This window comes from Neopelma chrysocephalum, unplaced genomic scaffold (genome assembly GCF_003984885.1).
Source record: "Neopelma chrysocephalum unplaced genomic scaffold, ASM398488v2 Primary Assembly neopelma1_80b, whole genome shotgun sequence".
Lineage (NCBI taxonomy): Eukaryota > Metazoa > Chordata > Aves > Passeriformes > Pipridae > Neopelma > Neopelma chrysocephalum.
The window spans coordinates 3,626,864-3,646,034 of NW_020897742.1; the positions used below are offsets into that span (position 1 = coordinate 3,626,864).

Sequence of the window (19,171 nt, forward strand, 5' to 3'; positions counted from 1 at the left end):
TCTGGAACTACAGAATCAAAATGCAGTTATCAGCCTAGATGTAGGGGTTTAGGATAACCAAGAGCTTCAAATACACACTTCAGGTCTAGTTTTTTTTCATATTCAGTATCTTAAATATAAACAGCTGTATGAATATGGATGGATCTTTAAAAAGCCCAACAATAAAAAATTACAGTACACTGATAGTTAAGTAATTTTAATTCTTTTCTTTGAAGAACATAAAACTCCTCCCAGATTTGCTTAACTACACTTGTATTTTCGATAAATCAAAATCTATGTGGAAGAACGATTCTGCAAATTAATCCCTTAAGGCAAAAGAGCAAACAAAACCATTTCATCTTCGACTTGTTTTATTTTATTAAGACAACAGCTAACTCAGAGTTAACAGTGCTGAGCACTCTCTGTTCATCATGCAAGAAGTATACTTAGTTTTAATCGTTTTCTAACTACGCTACTCAGAGACAGTATGGGATTTTTGCATTCACAGGGCAGAGCATTTATTAACTCAAGCCTTGTCTCAAGTGTGGCAGAATCAGAATGTTCTGAACAGCTGGTTAGGAAGATAGCCAAGATGCAAGAAAGATGTCTGAGCCTCCTTTTCAAGGGCAGCCAACTCCTGTACCGTAGGTGCCAGAATATCCACATGGCCTTTATAAAGTCCACCTGCCAAAAGACACACAATGTAGATGATGTGTTCAAAGCCATTTTTCAGCAGAACTAATAGTGCTTAACCACAGTTATTCAGAAAGTTAAAGTAACTTAGTTACCTTGTTAAAAAAAAGCATAAACAAAACAAAACCAGGGATACATACACTCTTGTCACTTGCAACCCATAGGCTGCATGCAACAAATGCAGAAGACAGCTAAGAATGAGAAGCTTTTTATAATCTATCATTCTGTAGTTACACAGGAGACACCCACGAAACTGAGCACTGCAAGCAGGTAAGCATACCAAGGTAACTCTAGAGTAGTTCATTGCTTACCACCCAGAGCTCTTTTCTGCCCATATGTAACTTTCCCATCAAAGTCATCCACTGGTACTTTTATGTCTGGTTCAATTTGGGCAATAGTGCAGTTTAAGTGTTCTTCAATCTCCCCCAGCAACTAAGAAAAGAAAAAAAAATGTTTTCAAGTACCCTTATAAGTCCAAGACTCGTCAAACCACTGTTCTGAACAGTCACATTCAAGTGCATTTTCAACAGAACAGTACACAGAAAATAATTTGGTCACAGACACCAAAGACTAACACATTTTTTGTTGCTCAAACAGACAATACAAGTTCATTTCCAATGTCACTATGTTTTTACCCTACCTAGAAGCCATTATTTCACATTCTACCCTAAATTATGTGAACGACGCTACTTCATAACAAAGAGTTCATACACCAAGCTTATTTTACCACAGATGATGTATGATTTGCCCTTTATTACAGCAAGAAGGGAAAAATTGCTTTTGAACAAGCATAAATGGTTGGTATACAAATCCCAATTAAAAGCTACTCAAGTGACACTATTTCCAGGTTAGAGAAACAACAGTTTTAAGTTACTTATAGCTTTGCAGCAAACCATCTAAACAAAAGTGTGTAACTAAAATCACATAACTCTTAACAGATTTTGATTAGGAGGACTACAGGAAAGCTGAAGATAAGACTCCAACAGAATTAGTTGGGAATATTAAAATAAACTTTTATAATTAAACAATTATAAAACACACAACTTGCAACATTTTCTATTTCTTCTTCAAATGGAATCAAAAGTTATAAGGACCCCAAGGCTAGCTTTGTATTTCAACTACACAGCTAAACAAAACTGTATCTCAGAGTTTTTTAGAGGAATTAGAATATTCTGGTTAAGCAAAAATGTTTACCTGCATCTCATTGTACCATATGGTACAACCTCCTTCTTCCTTCAGTCTAGTATTGTAACACCCTTTTCCACGACTACTGCATACATGATACCAAACCTAGAAACAGAAGAAAACAACTTGTAAACTTTGTGAAATATAGTTGAGTATGTTTATTTTGACTAATTATAGCATGAAAAAGAATTCAGGTATCTGTTTAAAATCCCTTTCAATTAAGCACATACAAACAAGCAGTTTTTCAATGCAGGACGTTAAAGTCAAACAGCAGCTGTGGATAGAACTTCAGATGTTCATCTTTGGAGTGTAATTACCTTTTCTTTCTCTTTTGCCACAAGGGAGATTGCCAAACCCATCCTGAAATATTAGGGAAGAAAAGAGAGAGAAATGTATTTCAGTAACTATTGTCAACTTGTGAAACAACAATATCAAGAAATCATGGTGGCTACTCTGGACATATACGTACCTCTCAGCTCTGCCCACTCTCCCAATTCGATGAACATAGTTCTGTTTTTCATCCGGGAGTGTCACATTGATAACTGTGTAAGACAGGCACAATCCACAGAGAACACAAGAATTTTTGTTTTAATGTATGAGCTAAGGTCAGAGACCAGACACCTAAAATAACACTTTGATTGCTGCAATTCCTCTCCTTAGCCCACGTGCATACTTTGTTCTATTACAACAATTACAGGCATCATCACCTGCAATACCTACACTTAAGGCTTCCACTCTCAGACTGCTTTTTCCATGATTACTTTTTGGCAAGAATGGAAAATCAAATGAAGAAACCCCAACAATACAGAACATCATCAGGTATTTGAGAAGGAATGGTGAACAACCAATTCAAAAATTGCTTAGTTTAAGCCTTTAACATCTACATCTTTTTAACTTAGGCTGTAGGTGATATTTGTTTTTACTAGTGGACAGGACTGCAAATATATTGAAGCTCTGTGCAATTCAACAGCTTAAATTTAAAGTTATATCTTACCATACGGAACGCCATGAATATCAATTCCTCTAGCAGCAACATCTGTGCAGATCAAGAAACGGACATCTCCTCTCTACAGAGACATAGTTGTAAATAAGTGTTATGCCAAAGCAAACAAAATCCCAGGCAATGAAACCATAATCCTTCGCACCTACTTCACCTTTAAGTGTCTTTGTACATTTAGGAACACTTCAAATAAAGCATGAATAACTCGACCCATTTACATCCTTATTTCTTTCCCCAACAGCATAAGGCAAGTATAAATCGATGAACGGCTTAATCAAAACCAAAGTTTAATATTAAAGTAACTTTTTTAAAATAATCAAGTAATAAAGACTTTAAAAAACAATGTAATTGCTACAGAGCTTAAAGTTAGTGGGCTTATTTGAAATAAAACCTATCTTCTCAATTCAAACTCACAAAGGTCATATTGACTGACAGTACAGATTTCCATCTACAGAAATTGTGCCTCACCATTTCAGGAAGCGGGACACAGAGCATGTGAATTCAATTTATTTTAAAACAGAGAGCTAGGAACACAAATGAACAGATAAATTCAGATACTGGCAAGTGAGTAAAAAGCCTTCAAGAATCTGCTACATCACCTTAAATCTTTCCAGGTTTTGCTTTCTTTCTTGAGGTTTTCTGTCACCATGCAGACAGACACATGAGAACTGATGTCCCTTCCTATCAGGGCCTGAAAGAGTAGACATGCACGAATAACATCACCTATGACACAGAGCTACAAAGAACTTGAAAAAAAAGTATATTTTTTTTGGGCAAAACTCTCAACTCAGGGAAATTTCACTTATTTTATTACCACTTACTGAGACAGGCAGTGTTGGGGGACAAAAAAACAAGGCAAATAGTTAAACACCTTTCCTCCCTCCCTCCTCCCCAGAGCAGGTCTGTGCAGGTATTTCTCCTCACTCCTTCCTACTCTTGATCTCCCCCTTTCTTCAAATGTGTCTTCACTTTTCTCCTCACAAGTCCCCTTACACTGTTCCCGTGTTTTCTCCCATCTTTCTTCATGTATACACTTGTACACACAGATTTCTTCCCATGTTTCTTGCCGTTACCAACCATCACTTTTACTAATACATGTTTCAGCAGAGGCACTATATACTCTTCTCATTGGTTCAAATTTTGGTGCACAGCAGGTTGTTTCCAGCCATTTCAGAGCTGCCTGGAACAGGTACAGGGCAGTTCATGGCCTTCTGCCACAAAGGGCACCCCTGTAGCTCCCCGCTACCAAACCCTGACTTTAATGCCCAGTCAGTACGTTAAAAAACTGAAGCACCATTTTATTTGTGTGGGGTTGTAATATTGGTGAACTCTATCATACAATTTTGGTGTTGAAATAAACAGGAGAGTGAGCAGAGTAAGGTTTATCACAAAAGATATTACCTCCACCCTGTTGGATGAAGTACTGCTCCATATTATCACAGTCTATTTTAGTCCTGCAGAAAATAATGGCTTGGTCCATCTTGTGCTCTTTGATTGCCCGAACAGTGTATTCTCCTTTTAGAATTTTAATAGCTTCAGACCACATTTCTAAATAAAAGTAAACAAGTTATTTCACTCACATTGTTTAAAAAAGTGAAGAGTCTTTGAAGTGCACACATTTAAAGTTTTCTCTAGCCTTCTAGTAGACAAACTTTTATTATCAGAGCAAGTAAGAGAAGTCTTCAGTTTTTATCTCTTCCCTCCATGCTCCCCTGTTGCAGCAAGGTGATATAATACAGAAAGAACAAAACCACTCAGAAGTTCCAGGTTTTGTCTTATACACACCAACAAATACCTGTTGTTTGCAAATCTCCAAAATATATATTCAAGTCTTTCTTTCCCCAGTTACAGAAACACATTTCTCTTCATAACTATAAAAACGTAGAAATAAAAATTTGGAGGAATATGATTAAAGCCAGTATCTACTATAATTTACCTTTACTTCATAACATTTACAAAGGAGCATTTCATAAGCCACTAGTTCCTAACATCTACAGAATATCATTTCCTAAGCTATTACTTAACTAGTGTTGCTGATTACCTGGAGTGTTAGCGCCAGGTCGTGTATTGTCTTTTGCATGCACTTCATCAGTCTAGGAAAAACACAAACAAAAAAGCCCCCCAACCCCAGTCATTAGTCCACACTTCACAGAGGAAATGCTTAACTTCATTAACTTACAACTAGCAAGAAATTTAAGTTTAAAAGTAATCTTAGCATTCTGTTCTCCCACCAGAAAAGTTAAGACTTTTCTTTAGCTAAAGGTAGATTAAAGTTTAAGCATAAAAAACTTGCTCATAAAAAAGGGCAATAAAATTATTATGTAGACACTGAACAGAAAACACTTTTCTACACAAAGGGAAGAATTAAAACCACCCAAACCTCAAAAAAAAAAATAGGTATTGTAGAACATGGCTAAATCATATAACCACAGTTGTTCCTCATCTTTTTCCCTATGCTAGGCTGAATCAGATATTAACTTAAAACCCAAGAGAAATAAAGTCATTCTAAGACTTAATTAAAAGGTACTAACATAACTAACAAACAGAGGTTCAAGAAATAAGGGGTTAAGAGAACCTTTAGACTTGTAACAGCATAAGAGTTGGAAATACAGCCCAGGTTATTCAGAACTTGAAGACTAAAGACTGGAACAACAACCACAACCTTCTCACATGGAGAGGTGTCAGGTAAATGTAGCATTTAGAGTCTCAAATGTAGTCTGATATGAAACCCATTCCTCTAAAAATTGCTCATCGCGCATTGCTTAGAGACAAAACTACCTCACAGAATGACCCATTTTGGCAGGTTTATTTCCTCCTCATCAGTCAGAAAAAAGAGGTACTAACTACAGTTAGGTCACAGACCATTAACTGTGAAATGAGTGAAAAAGCAGTGCAGTGCCATTGTTCTCTAGTACACATCAGACTGTTACTTTATCAAGCTCTTCCTCAGTCATGTTTGTAAAACTGAGCTGTTCAGAAACAGTGTCACTATATCATCAGTATTATGCTGACTACCATGGAACAAACCATTTCAGATATACTAAGCTGTTCCAATAGCCAGCAAAGATCCTTCAACATTATGCCCATTCTGAAGGTTAAATAAGTAAACACAGACAAACAACCTTAATTTTCACTTACTCTGATATGATTCTTGCCGAGCCTTTCCCAGAGTTTATCAGCTTTTGGATTTACAGGCACAACTACATGGTGTACAGTTTCAGGGACAGAATCTTCTCCTTTCAAATCAACCCAGGTGGGAAAATGCATGATCTTTTCAGATAGTTTTTTCACATCAAAAGAGTGGAGTGTTGCAGAGCACACAATCACCTGAGAAGAGACATATGGATACTACTGAAGATAATGATTCTCCCAACCCAAAAGGTGAGAGTAGAACTTGAAGAATGTTATGTAGCTGAACAGCATCATGTAGCACAACAGAAATGAGTCCCTGACTGCATTTCCTCAACACAGAAACCACTCAGCTGGCAAGAGTCAAGAGAAAATAATTTGCTTAACTATTCTCTTACAAAGACTCAATTATGTAATAGGAAGAAAGCAGAACTATTGAAAGCTGATGAATCAAAATTATTAGTGCATTAGAAATCATAACTTATGTAGTCACTTATTTTTCAGATATGTTTATATCTAATAATTCAAATTAAACTGAAAACTGCTAAGCACTGGGCTTCAAGATCTAAAATCCTAAAAATACATATTCACAGGCAATTACTGAACTCATGAAGAAGTGTTAGTTTTGGACAAGGGCGATAACAAACTCCGCTACAAGGAAGCACACTCCATGCCAAGTGACAGCTAAAGTAGAGCACATGGTTAACAAAACCAAACCCATAAAAAGCCAACAAAACCACAAACACATTTTATACCTGAAGTCTCTTTCCATCTGAAGTTATCTGAGGAATTTGACTGTGGATCCTGTTTATGAAATCTGAGTATCCCTGGAGGAGAAGGCCATCCTACACGGGAATAAAATAAAAGAAATAAAGCTGCAATTCTTCTTTTTCATTCCTCAGTCTGTACACTTAAGTAAGCAATACACTTGTAATCTCAAAAGGTCTTGCTTTTAATTAGCTGGACAGGTCAATGCATGGCTGGGATATTATCACTAAGGAAAAAAAGATATAGTAAAATTTGGAGTATTTTCAAGTACAGCTGCTGTGCTTCACAGTAAGATCAGCAACTTCTCCTAACTAATACCCCAAGTCATTTAATCTTTCTAAATATTCAGTTGTACTACAACAGATCAGAGAGCTGCGCTCATTTCACAGCATATTGACTGCAGCATTCATTGGCTTCAAGACCTGCTGGGTTAACTAACATTCTGATCTTGTCTTTGTCCTTCAAGTTCCCTGCATAGGCACAGACTTCATTACTTTGTGAATACAGTTTGAAATATATTTCTCTAACAGAAAATTTTCAAACAGACTTAACAGAGAGGCTACAAGGGGAAAAAAGTATGTAGGTTACTATGGTTACAAATAACAAGAGGATTAAGCTGGAACAGTCTAGCTAATTGTAGCTAATTGTTGTTCCACTGAAATATCAAATACTGTAGAATAATGATGTTTCATTGACTCTTCCTGCAAATATCGTATTGCATTTAAGAACAGAATTTAAGCAGCACTTAGTTGTATACATACAGCTTCATCCAGAACCAGGAATCGAACTTGAGATAAATTAATCTTCCCTGTTGAGACCAGGTCATCCAGCCTTCCAGGAGTTCCAACAACAATATCCACCTATGAAATACATAAAGAGTATGAATTGGTCCCATAAGTCCCATAGAGGCATTGCCAGTTTTATCTAAGTTTAACATCACGATACAATTATTGGTATAATGCCTTATTTTCTATTACTTATAACTTCATAAAATCCTAGAGTAATTCGGATTGGAGGAAGCTCTGAGATCATCCGGTCTCCACTCCCATCATCACATGCAGATAAAGGATAGTTTCCAAGTTGCTTTAGGTCACTGCCTCATACAATTTTCATTACCTTTAAGGAGAGAGATCCTACAACCTCCCTTGGCAACCTGCATTTTCCATGGCCATTTCATTGTTCTATGAAACACTGTTTCTATGGACATTTCATTAGCAGAACCTGCCTCAGGGAGGAAGCTCTTCCGTATTTTGGGAAGTGCCCCTTCTCTCCTCCCATGGCCCCCAAGCAGTTTAACTTTGTTATCTAAAGCCAACAAACAGATTTGTTTTTAAATGGGGATAAAATAAATTTAACTTTTCTCACTGTGGAAGAACATACATAAAGTCTATCAACTATAGAAATAACTTAAGATTTTGTCAGACAGAAGGGTTCACCATTACAAATTCAGTATTCACACAAAAGTCTATTAATCTTCCAGTTCAAGTAAGCTTAAGAGAAAATTTATATTTTGGCAGCTGAATCATTGGAAAATTTATCAACAGCAACTTTTTCTCATTTCCAAAAGTGAGCCTTAAATAAAAAATGACTCTGTTCTCCCTACAGGATGACTGAATTGATTGTACATTTCATGCTGCTCGAGCCAGACCAGTTCCTTCTATGCAGGACTGATCTGTAGTGTAGGTTGACCTTGATAATTGGAGATTAGTTTTATTCACATAAACATGGAACAGAAGTCAGTAGGAAAACTGTCTTGTTTGTTAAGGACAAACGGCAAAAAGTTACACCTTTATCTTAAAATTTTCAGGAGTACTCAGGCTTCAACAGAATTTGACTAAGTACTGTAAGCACTTGTATTGACAATTGCCATGGAAGTAGAACTGCTAGACTGGTGCAACATGAGCTTGTTATGAACTACACATTTTCTTTTTAACAGGTTTACAGGAGTTACAAGAAGCACCATTACTATTCCCTAGTAACATCATGAGTTATTCAGAACCCAAGCTATTAAACCATATGAAAAAAATACAACTTACTCCTTGTTCCAATACAGAGAGTTGATCTCTTGCAGCAACACCACCAATAATTAGCAGCTCCCTAAAATTACATCAAAATATTTCACTTTTACCCATTTATTATATTCAGAAGTACATTAAACATCTGGCTGAAGACTGGTTCTTTTATTAGTAGCTGATGATTAACAGCTCTAAACAGTAATTTTAGGAACAAAATAATAGGAAAAAATTAATTTTGAAAATTCATCTCATGATACATAGTGTATTTTAATTCAAGTGAAAGATTTGTTACCAAATTATATTTGAATTTAATTACTTTATCACTGTTGTAATTAAATCCATTAGCACCATAATCAATTCAGTCTCATAAAAAAATTTGTTCCTTAAGAACACCTTAAAAATAATGTTAGTTTAGTAACGTTTCTTGTGTTCCCGGAAGTTAGAAATGCAAATAACAGTAAACCAAGTGAATCCTACATGATAGCTTTCCTCTTCCCATTGCTAATCCCCTGCAATTCTAGTAAACACTCTTGTAAATTGACTGCAGTTTAGTTTAAATTTTAGAAGCACAGTCAAAACAGAAACAACTTTAAACCAAAGCAACTTGTAGATTATTAATTTTTCAGAATTTCATCTCCATGATAATTTGTCCTGTAAGCACAAGAATGTAAACAGAGCAGACCCTATATATAACTATTTGTTGGAGACGAAAAACACACAAAATGAGAGCATAGAGGGAGATGGGGGCAGGAAGATGTTCAAGAGAGAAGGGCAGTAAGCAGATAACGATTTCAGTCAAAAAAAGCATGTGAAGTATCATATTAATTATCATCATTGATAATTAAAAAAATCCCACCCACCAGACCCGTCATACCAGAAAAAGGCAGTCCACAGATAAAACACATAAAAAAACCCCCCACTCCTAAGTGGTCTGACTGTAGATGACAAGTCATAAGGTTGCTTGGTAGCAGATTATTAGGGAGACTATTATCAGCAGCACTGCAGATTAAGGTCCATTTAGCTACAGAGTGGAACATCACCCATGCCCCCAAGAAGTCACATGCATGGACAATATCATAAATGTAACTAACAGATTCACTGTTACCTTAATTTGGGATTATCAACATATTTTTTGAACTGCTTCACATTGTTCAAAGTTTGTTCTGCCAGTTCTCTTGATGGCTCTACAATCAATGCTTTTGGAGCATTTGGAAGGTTCTGTGTTTGAACCACTTGTGCATTTCCTAAGTGGAAAAAAATAGCTATTAAGACAAACTACATTCCTATTCTGGAATTTTTGACTGGAAAGAAACTTGGGTTTTCTATTGATAATTGAAACAGTGTAATTCTAAATTTTCCATTAAAGGGTGATATTATTGCTCACTCAATCATTAATAGCCTCAGATTAATATTCAGAAATTACAAGTGGGTATAGTGGTCATGCAGGATAATTCATTTCATTGCAGAGCATAAAGATTCACACTTATTTTAAGATAACACTGTTGAGTAACTTAGTTGAACTTCTCATTTTATCTGATGCATTTCTAAATTCAAAACCTTAAAGTCTATTGGTGGTTTAAGAGGAAGAAAATTTGGTACACTTTAAAGAAAGCACTAATATCTCTTCATTACTGCTTTATTTAAGACCTTACTGGTAGCAATTAAAGGGATCAAAGATGCTATGTAACACAACCCGAATATAGAAACAAGAGAAGCATAAAAAAAAAATCTAACCTACCTGAATGCTGCGATTTTACAACACTACCATCAGGAGCCTTGCAAAGGCCGACATAGCCATCTTTTGGTGGAAACTTGAAATCTTCTTCACCAAAATTGAATTTCAATTCAGCATTCTAGATTTCAACAAAGTTGTATCATACAGACAGTCTCAAAAGACCATGTAAAATGAGAAACAATTCAATAGTGAGAAACCAGTTAGCCAAGGAAGAGGGGAAGGGTCTTTTTCTTCCCATCTTACACATTCTCTTCCCCGAGTTGTCACAGAAATCTTGCTAGAACTTAAAAAAACCCAAACAAGGAAGAAAAAAAAAAAAGCCAACAGAAACAAAGCACTTTTTCTAAACTTGTACATTTCTCTAACCACTTACATGCTTTGCTAAAATCTTTACTTCTTGAGAGATCAACCCAGAAAGACTAACTCCAGAAAGACATACTACTACATTACTGTAATGTTAAGAGTTCAGAACAAAGGAAACAGGAATTCTGGCACTTTCAAGCTAATTGCTTAAATATAATAATAATAATAATGGCCAGTCTTCGCGAACGAAGATTTTGGGAAAGGTCTTTTACTTTTCCAGCCTGCGCAATGGATTTTTTAGGTGAGACACAGCCTGCGCTGAACTGAGCCCACCCTTTAATCCTAAGGTTCATCTGCCGGGGCCAAGCAAGCTTGGACAATGGCAGTGAGGTCCCCAGGACGTAGGTTTGTTTAGAGTGACCTTCTCATAGATGGATGGCCTTACAGGGCTAACGAGCTCCATCTGCCCGGGGGACCGGGGAATCGAACCTGGATTGCAGCACTGAGAGTCCCACATGCTAACCACTAGGCCACCAGGGGTCCCAAATTGCTTATGTCTGTTGAATCATAGTATATCAAAGTTTAATACACACAAAGTTTAATACACACAAGATAGCACTGGTATTGGGAATTAGTTATCTGTGCTTTTACCCTTATATTCAAGTATTAAAATTTTAATTTAAATTTTTAACTTAAATGGTACTCAAAGCTAACACACATTGTTGAGACCACTTTAGGTGAATACTGGCAGACCAAAGAAAACTGAGCACAACTACAGTAACTGTAGGTGGCTATGTGAATTTTACACCTAAGAAGTTTATTATCAAACCCAGAACAATTGTAATGATCTTGGAGATCTGTGATATTCCTAAGTTACCTTCAGTACACAAGCTGCAAAAAGTGCTTGGTTCTTTATGTGTGGTGGGATTTCAAACGCAAGGCCAAGGTCCTTTCCTGAAAGTAGGGTTAGTTCAGTCAGACTCTGCATGTGTGTGCATGCCTCTCCCTGCCCCTCACCCAATAAAAGGATCCCAATAAAATTTCAAAGAAAGTGAATAAAACTTACCATTTTTGGAAAATTTTATTTGTCCTTTATCTATGTCTAGATAACATCCAATTGTATCGTGCATAGTGAATTCCTGTAAAAAAGAACAGTTTGTGAAGCTAAGAGATTTTAGTGTTCAGTGCATTAGGAAGTATTTAGTGCTTACATTCTGTCAACGTTTAGTTTTCCCACTTCTCCCTATTAAATGCTGATTCTTGAGAGAAGGAAGTTCACTTTATTCCAGTAAGACCACTGTAAATAGCTTGCACATTTTTATTTGGTTACAAATCTTCAGTAAATGGCCCAATTGATCTTAGATATTTAGACACTTATTGCTGCTTTAAATTTACTTTAAAAACCAAACACACTGACGATACATTTAAGTCATTTACCTGGAAGTATTCTGCATTATAGAAAAGTGAATTAGTCATGTATTTATTAGCCAATGTGAATCTAAGCTTAGAGCACCAAACATGGCATCAGAAACCTATATTTTGACTACACGAAAAGACTAACTCTCGAAGGTGCTGCTATATGCATGCTATGTATACTTAAATGTCATTTAAATATCTTGAAATCTGTTAATTGTAAAGGTATTAATAAAATCTATATAAAATGTTTCACTACTAGAAGAGCTACAAGAGTCCTAAAATTTGCAAGTCTCATGGCATTGAGTTCATCAATACCACAAAAAGACTTGAGTTTCTGCTGTAATATTCATATTTATATAAATTATCCTTTAACACCTAAAGTCAACTGGCATACTACACAAAAAACACCACAGATATTCCCAGTAGACACTTCAGAAGTGTACATTAAGGTACTGGCAAACCCAATTCAATAGCCTGAAGTAGCACACCACTATGTCTTATTAGCATTTCGTCATGCATTTTGACACATCAGTGTTACACGATTAGTTCCACTTTAACTACTAGTAAACAGAATATGATGCCCTCACTTGGACATTCACCAAGGTATACAGATGGGTTGCTTTGTTCAAAGTAAAACTGAAATAAGTCAAGACATAAATCCCAAAGATCAGTTAACCTCTAATCTGTAACACACAGAAAAGTTTTAACTTTTAGATAAGCGTCAATATATTTGTAGTCTAGCCACAATCATAAGTCTCAAGCTGATAATTGCTTTTGTTAAATCTGTCAATAAGCTTTTATCAAAAAAATGCTTCAATGCTTCATTGTACTTTTGCCAGTGAACCTCCTTTAGAATTTAGCACTACTACAAAAGACAGTTGATTGTTACAGCACAAAACCAACACGTCAAACTTTTAATGTTTCTACCAAACACAATTCAAGCTTACCTCCCCATAGCTGTCAAATTGCTTGTTGTGAGACTTCTTACCAGTGCCACCAAAGCCAAAGCCAAATTTATCAGTGCCTGAAGACAAAACAAAGTACAGACTTTTATCTTTTGGATGTCAGCTTATGCTTTTTTCTCTTTCTTTCAGCAACTGAAATCTCTGACACTACCACATGAACAAATAATACACACTGCTAACTACAGACTTCTGGCTTTGATGTATGCCAAAACACTATTTTTTGTACCAGTACATTTATTGATTTTACTAGTCTCCAGTCATCTTCATTAAAAAACCCAAAATGGAAATAAAAGGCAGAAAGTCACAGAAGGCAAGAAACACTGTCACCACCTAAGCAGACTCCCTCTTAGAGGAAGAAAAACATTTGTATAAAAAGTTTTCAACTCCCTGATATTGGCATCCTTCCCAAGGAGCCCATTCTCTCCAACACTAGAACAGCACTTCAGTCATCCCATGTGAATATGAAAACTGTCTGTGTGATTCTTTTGAAGGAAACTCACCCAAATCTAGTGAAGCCTGCATAGTTGACCAACCGACTCTGCACAAGCCTTGGTCATGACAGGAAACTTCATAGTAGTATTTCCCTTTAAAAGAAAAAGAAAGGTTCTAAAACAACATCCAAATTCATCAAGGTGGTTCAGTCTGGCTACTTCCAAGCCCATGCAAGTCTAACATTCCCACCCCTGCTGAAAGTGTCAACCCCTATTGTGTTTGAGTGAAACGTTTCTGTAGGTACCTCTACATGGAAGGAAGAAATCAGCAAAAGAGACAAAGCACACACTGAGAGGTGGCATGTGAAAGGCTCCAAAGGAACGATAAGCAAGAGAGAACAGTGGTTCTATTGAATCCATGAGAACTGATAAACTCCGAACACCAGGTTCTGCCAAATCAGTACCAGACCAGCAGCACGCACTAGCATCAACAACTGCCAGTGCACCTTGAAGCACATCCAACTGGCTGTTTTCTACAGACTATCCAATTAACAGACAGATTATCCAATTATCTGCACACTTGATGAAATGAGACTGTTCTAAGGTCTTTCTCAACACCCCACCAGAACCACCGTAGTATCAGAATGATTCTGCTGAGTCAAGTGTTGGGGTTGGCCTCCCAACTGTTGCTGCAACCACAGAACCATGAAACTTTTGTATGCACGTCTGTGTGAAGTGTGTAAGGAAACAACTGAAAGTACAGTGTGCATAGCTATTTCCTAATAGTAACAGTTTAATAAAATGCATTCTGATGAATATTAGTTACGATTCTCCCTCCTCTGACTCAGTCTCCTATCAGGGAAAAGGTAACTTACAATACAGGGAAAAGAAAGCAGAGGTACTTGTCACTTCAAAATCTTCAGCTAGCAGTACATTTGGTCAGATGGACAGTAAATTTTAGATGCAACTATCAACATTAACAATGGGTGATAAGCAGGCATTTCAGTTGAATCTTTTCTAGAAGAGTCCCCAAAACACAGTTTTATATCTACCTTTAGTTACGCCTCTAGTTGCTCTGCATCCATGCCATTCTTTAATCTCTCTGCTTTGACAACACAAACCATCTGATCCAATTGCTGAAAATTACAAGACAGTTTTAGTTAAAGAAATTGTCTCTCTAGCTGCTTTTAAAAGAAAATTTCATGCATGCTTTCCTCTAGTTAATTCTTTTTTACCAAGTGAACATTTTCAGGTGAACATTAGGACAACTCACCAAAAGCTGATCCTCTATCGTACGGGTTCATTTGCCATTTATTGAGCACTAAGTTTGAAAGACAAAAACAGAAAAAGCAATAAATCAAAAGGCAAGCCTGGAAAACTCAAATTAGAAGTTCACATTGTCTCTATGGTGTTTGGCTTAACTTTCTGGGTAAACACCTTTCTTCCAATGCAATTCACAGGAAGTCAAGAGGAAGGCCTACAACTAAAAGGACGGGCACAAATGCACAATGCAAATCTATTCTATGGAAGTTTACATTGTTCTACTAAGAGAGCACAGATTAAGTTACTTAAAAACAGAACTGAAAACATTGAGGACTTTTATAAAATAAGCCAGATTTCCCACATAATCACAAACAAATTCAGCTAGAAAATATCCAAAACTACATGAAGAGCAATCAATTTGGATGCATTATTTGCCATTTCAGTTCAAAGCTTACATTAAGATATTTTTTCAGGGCATCAGTTAAAGTGTCATTACTAATGAGCTAAGAAACGTGCACATAAAATTTCTGATTTCATTTTTCATATGCTCAATAACGTAATGAAGTCTATATACTGTCACTCACATAAAACCCAATCTATATATACCACAGACTGGACATGGTTATTAGCTTCACAGTTGCAAGCTTATTAAAATGAATGTTTAACAAACCCTCAGATACTGTGAGGATATGATCATGGTTACAATCCACTGTATATCACTGAATTCTGTGCATTTCCTGCTCAGTTCAATGTTTACCAGTACAAACGCAGCAACTCAAGATGATGTTATTCACTTCCAAACCTAGCTAGGGGCTGAAAGGAATGCAACAGCTCTAGTCAGCACAGGAGAACTGAAAAACTCTACAGTGCTACCCCAGTCACACAAAAATAAGTTTGAGCCTAGAAGAGCCTTCTAATTAAGCCCACTTAAGAGGCCCAAACCAACTGCATGGTGTCATAGCTGGTGTCTCATCTATTCCTGCACCAGAAAGATTTTTTTTAACTCCTTTTAAGCTGGACATTACCACCACTCCACATCTTGCAAGGTATTGAATTAGTCTGGCAAGGCAGTAAACTAGTATGGCTTTCAGAAGAACACTGAAAAGCAAGTTGTGGATCAGGCAGGCTTAAAATGAAGACAAGAGCATTACTAAGAGACTGCAGTCCAATGCACACCAGTTCTTTCTATGATTCCACCAGTAAATTTATATTCGCTATTTAATAAAATCCTGAGTGATGACTGTCTATTTACCTTATCCAAAATCAAGGAAAAAATACTTTTCTAATGGCAAGTTAGCTTAACTTCACTTTGGAAGGTGGTAAAATCAACATGAGTTAGGGTTCCAAACTTAAGGAGTCTGACATATAAAAACTTACCTGCCCCACCAGTTTTAATAGTGGCTTTTCCTTTCTTGCCTTCCATTTGGTCCTTCAGTGTTTCATAAACAATCTGGATAACTGGAATGCTAAAAGCCTAAAATGAAAAGTTATTTTCATTCCACAATTTATACAGTTACTTCCAGCCTGGTTTTCAGGTACAATACTCAGGACTAGAAACACTTAGAAACATTCCTACATGTCTCTTGGTATAGACTATTAGTAATAATGCATACATATTCTCTCTGTATATCTGCCTACACACCACCTCTACCACTTAAGACTTATCTTCTGCTTATTTAAATTTGATTACTTACACCAGTTTTTCCACTTCCGGTTTCAGCAGCCTATAAGGAGAAAAATCAAAGAGTTTATAATAACCAGGACTGTAAGGAGAGTTCTAGAATTCTATTTTAATAAATTTAGTTTTTAGCAAGTGTTACTTTGGTTACAGAATCAAGAACGCAGAGATCCACAAAAGACATGATGAACAAGGCACACCAGTCTGGTGCCTTCAAGGTTATCGACACTGCAGCATTGGCTTAGGCAGTATCAGTCATGTTCTGTACAGATCTATGTCAAGTATTTAGAGCTAAAAGGAGAGAAGATGAAATCAGATAGATCTCATTCATATGGCAGTATCTGTCAAGTAGTTAAAAAAATTAAACCTAAAAAGAATTAATTCCATCTGTAAGAACAGCTGGAAACATACCAGGAACTCAGAGGGTTTTAGCTGAAGAATATAGTTCCTGCTGAAGAGGGGCAGGAGAGCAAGTCTAACTACAGAACGTTCTGGAAAGAATGAAATTGATCCCACAAACAACAACTAAAAGACGCAGATTTCTGTGAATAGGCCTATCCTGAACACATACCATAAGTACATCACCACCTCCCAGGATCAGTGGGATGGATTCTGCTTGGATATCTGTAGGAAGACTAGAGGAAGAACATATGAGCACAAGTCAATGTTGTGAACAGAAAAAGAGATTTTTGCTTACATAGGAATTCACAGAAACAGTGTGCAAGGTATAGCAGGTAAATGTTATTCCTCCTGGCTTGCAGCTAAGGAACTGAAAAAGATTCCATTTACAAGGAGAGTCTTTTACAAGGAGAGAAAAGGAGATGGACCTTGACAGAAGTGTCTAGTGGATGCAATGGATTCAGCTGCACCCTGACAAGAGGGCTACATCTCACATCACTATGCTAAACTATAAAAGAAACAGATTAACTATACATTCCTTTTCTTGCTTTCTTTAAAAGATTTTCCCTTTAAAGCCACTTAGACAGCCCATACTGATAACACTCTGAATGACAATTCAAAACCAACTCTGAGGTGAAATAATTTGGCCAAGTAAGTAACCAAAACCAGGAATAATGACTTTTTTTAGCAGACTGACACACAAGCATTAAGTCTGAAGAACACAAAATTAGACCAGTCTGGAAAACATCTACTAAACTAGCACCAATTATGTGACAGTTTCATCCAGTAATCTCATGATACATAATAAATAAATGAGAGGCACAGAGACTTTTATCAAACAAAAGAACTGAAATACAAGCAGTCATGCTTTACTTGTTCAAGTTTAAATGTTACCACTGCAGTCACAATTTCTGTTTTTCAGTCTTGCACAATAAAAAGAACTGCATCAGATGTAATGACAGTTAAAAGAAAACACATATCCACTCTGTTTTGATGTGGAAACAGAGGTATCTTAAGAAGCATGCCATACACTGCTAAAGGGCAAATCAGAATTTGCCAGGCCCAAAGCCACTCCTACTTACAGCCAGTCCATCTCCTCCACCGCTTGAGCTATCTCAGGCATAACACCCATTTCTGTAAGACAAGAAAAAAAAGGAACAAGCAGGGTTATTTATCTCAACATAGCCCAAAAGATATCCAAGTGTCAACACTTCCAGACCAAAAAAAATTATTAGTTTACTATTATAATACATTATACATATACTTTATAATTTGCTAAACTATATCACCAAGCAGAGATTCTCCTATAAAACCCTATTATTACCCACTGCAATACGCAGAAAAATCATGATAAACCTCCTGTTCTTGAAACCAGTCAGACTGAGGAACGAGCCTGCCTTTTCAGCAGTTCCTTTGTCAGACCCACATATGCAGTAAAACATGCGAACCCATTTCGATAACCACTCCCGACAACTTGCAGAACCCCCACGAGCCGGGGAGAGGCACGTACATCCGCACAGGCCTCTCGACTCCAGCCTTATACGTGTTCAGCCACACAGTACCGCGGGCCCGCACGGAGGGCGGCCCGGGGAGCCGCAGAGAGGCCGGGAGCCTGCGGGCAGAGGCGAGACGGTCCCGCAGCACCGACTCCGCTCAGGGCCCCGCGCCACGTACCCGAGAACGCCGCCATCTTCGAGACGGAACACGCCAAACACCTCAAGGCGCAGGCGCACGGCCCGGCGCCGCTTTATGGGGCCGGGTGGGCGCAGGAGGCGCCGCGCGGCGCGTTCCGCCCGGGTTCCGGCCCTGCGCACCCCTCGGGTGTTTCGTTCACAGAAGTACCTTCACACACAAACACGCCAAGTTATTTTTTTAGACACACGCTAATGAGGATACATTGTTCTCCATTTTTTATGCAAATTCTCCAGTTTCCCCAAATTCTGCACAATCTTGTTCTAGGATAACTCCTAGTGAGTTTATTTTTGGGGTGAATCTTTGGGGTGTTGTTATAAAAACAAAATTGGATTGCAAGTGATAAAAATGGAGCTTCTACAGTTAGACCACAGGTCAATGGTGCATTTGTCTTTTAAGTGGAAGGCACAGTATAAACATTAGGAAGAAGTTCTTTACAGATTGCTTGGGCATTGGAATGGGCTGCCCAGGGAGTCACTGTCCCTGGAGGTGTTTAAGGAAAGACTGGATGTGGCACTCG

The 19,171-nt window shown here is 37.4% G+C and overlaps 1 protein-coding gene across 2 annotated transcripts; it reads right to left on the minus strand.

Moving 5' to 3' along the window:
- Positions 1 to 332: 332 nt before the first annotated feature.
- On the minus strand, positions 333 to 18,721 carry DDX1 (DEAD-box helicase 1). 2 transcript variants are annotated; one of them, XM_027690242.1, is made up of 26 exons: positions 18,634 to 18,721; positions 18,042 to 18,093; positions 17,132 to 17,195; positions 16,577 to 16,606; positions 16,260 to 16,356; positions 14,893 to 14,940; positions 14,672 to 14,755; positions 13,689 to 13,772; positions 13,171 to 13,247; positions 11,874 to 11,946; positions 11,685 to 11,761; positions 10,508 to 10,622; positions 9,875 to 10,013; positions 8,791 to 8,851; positions 7,516 to 7,614; positions 6,742 to 6,831; positions 5,996 to 6,184; positions 4,899 to 4,950; positions 4,259 to 4,405; positions 3,457 to 3,548; positions 2,852 to 2,924; positions 2,327 to 2,399; positions 2,175 to 2,217; positions 1,867 to 1,962; positions 984 to 1,104; positions 333 to 663 (listed from the first exon to the last, which is right to left on the minus strand). In XM_027690242.1, exons 1-26 carry the CDS (start codon positions 18,647 to 18,649, stop codon positions 533 to 535), a joined length of 2,223 nt encoding a protein of 740 aa, XP_027546043.1. In that variant the 5' UTR covers positions 18,650 to 18,721; the 3' UTR covers positions 333 to 532. The 2 variants fall into 2 exon arrangements, with proteins under 2 accessions (XP_027546043.1, XP_027546044.1); XM_027690243.1 differs by lacking the exon at positions 18,634 to 18,721 and adding an exon at positions 18,470 to 18,542.
- Positions 18,722 to 19,171: the final 450 nt, after the last annotated feature.

Excerpts from the sequence above, each read along its gene's own strand:
- DDX1 (XM_027690242.1), bottom strand. Across the intron at positions 6,832-7,515 it reads TCCTGGTTCTGGATGAAGCT|GATGGCCTTCTCCTCCAGGG; the intron begins GTATGTATACAA and ends ATTCCCGTGTAG. Across the intron at positions 1,105-1,866 it reads TATGGTACAATGAGATGCAG|TTGCTGGGGGAGATTGAAGA; the intron begins GTAAACATTTTT and ends TTCTTTTCTTAG.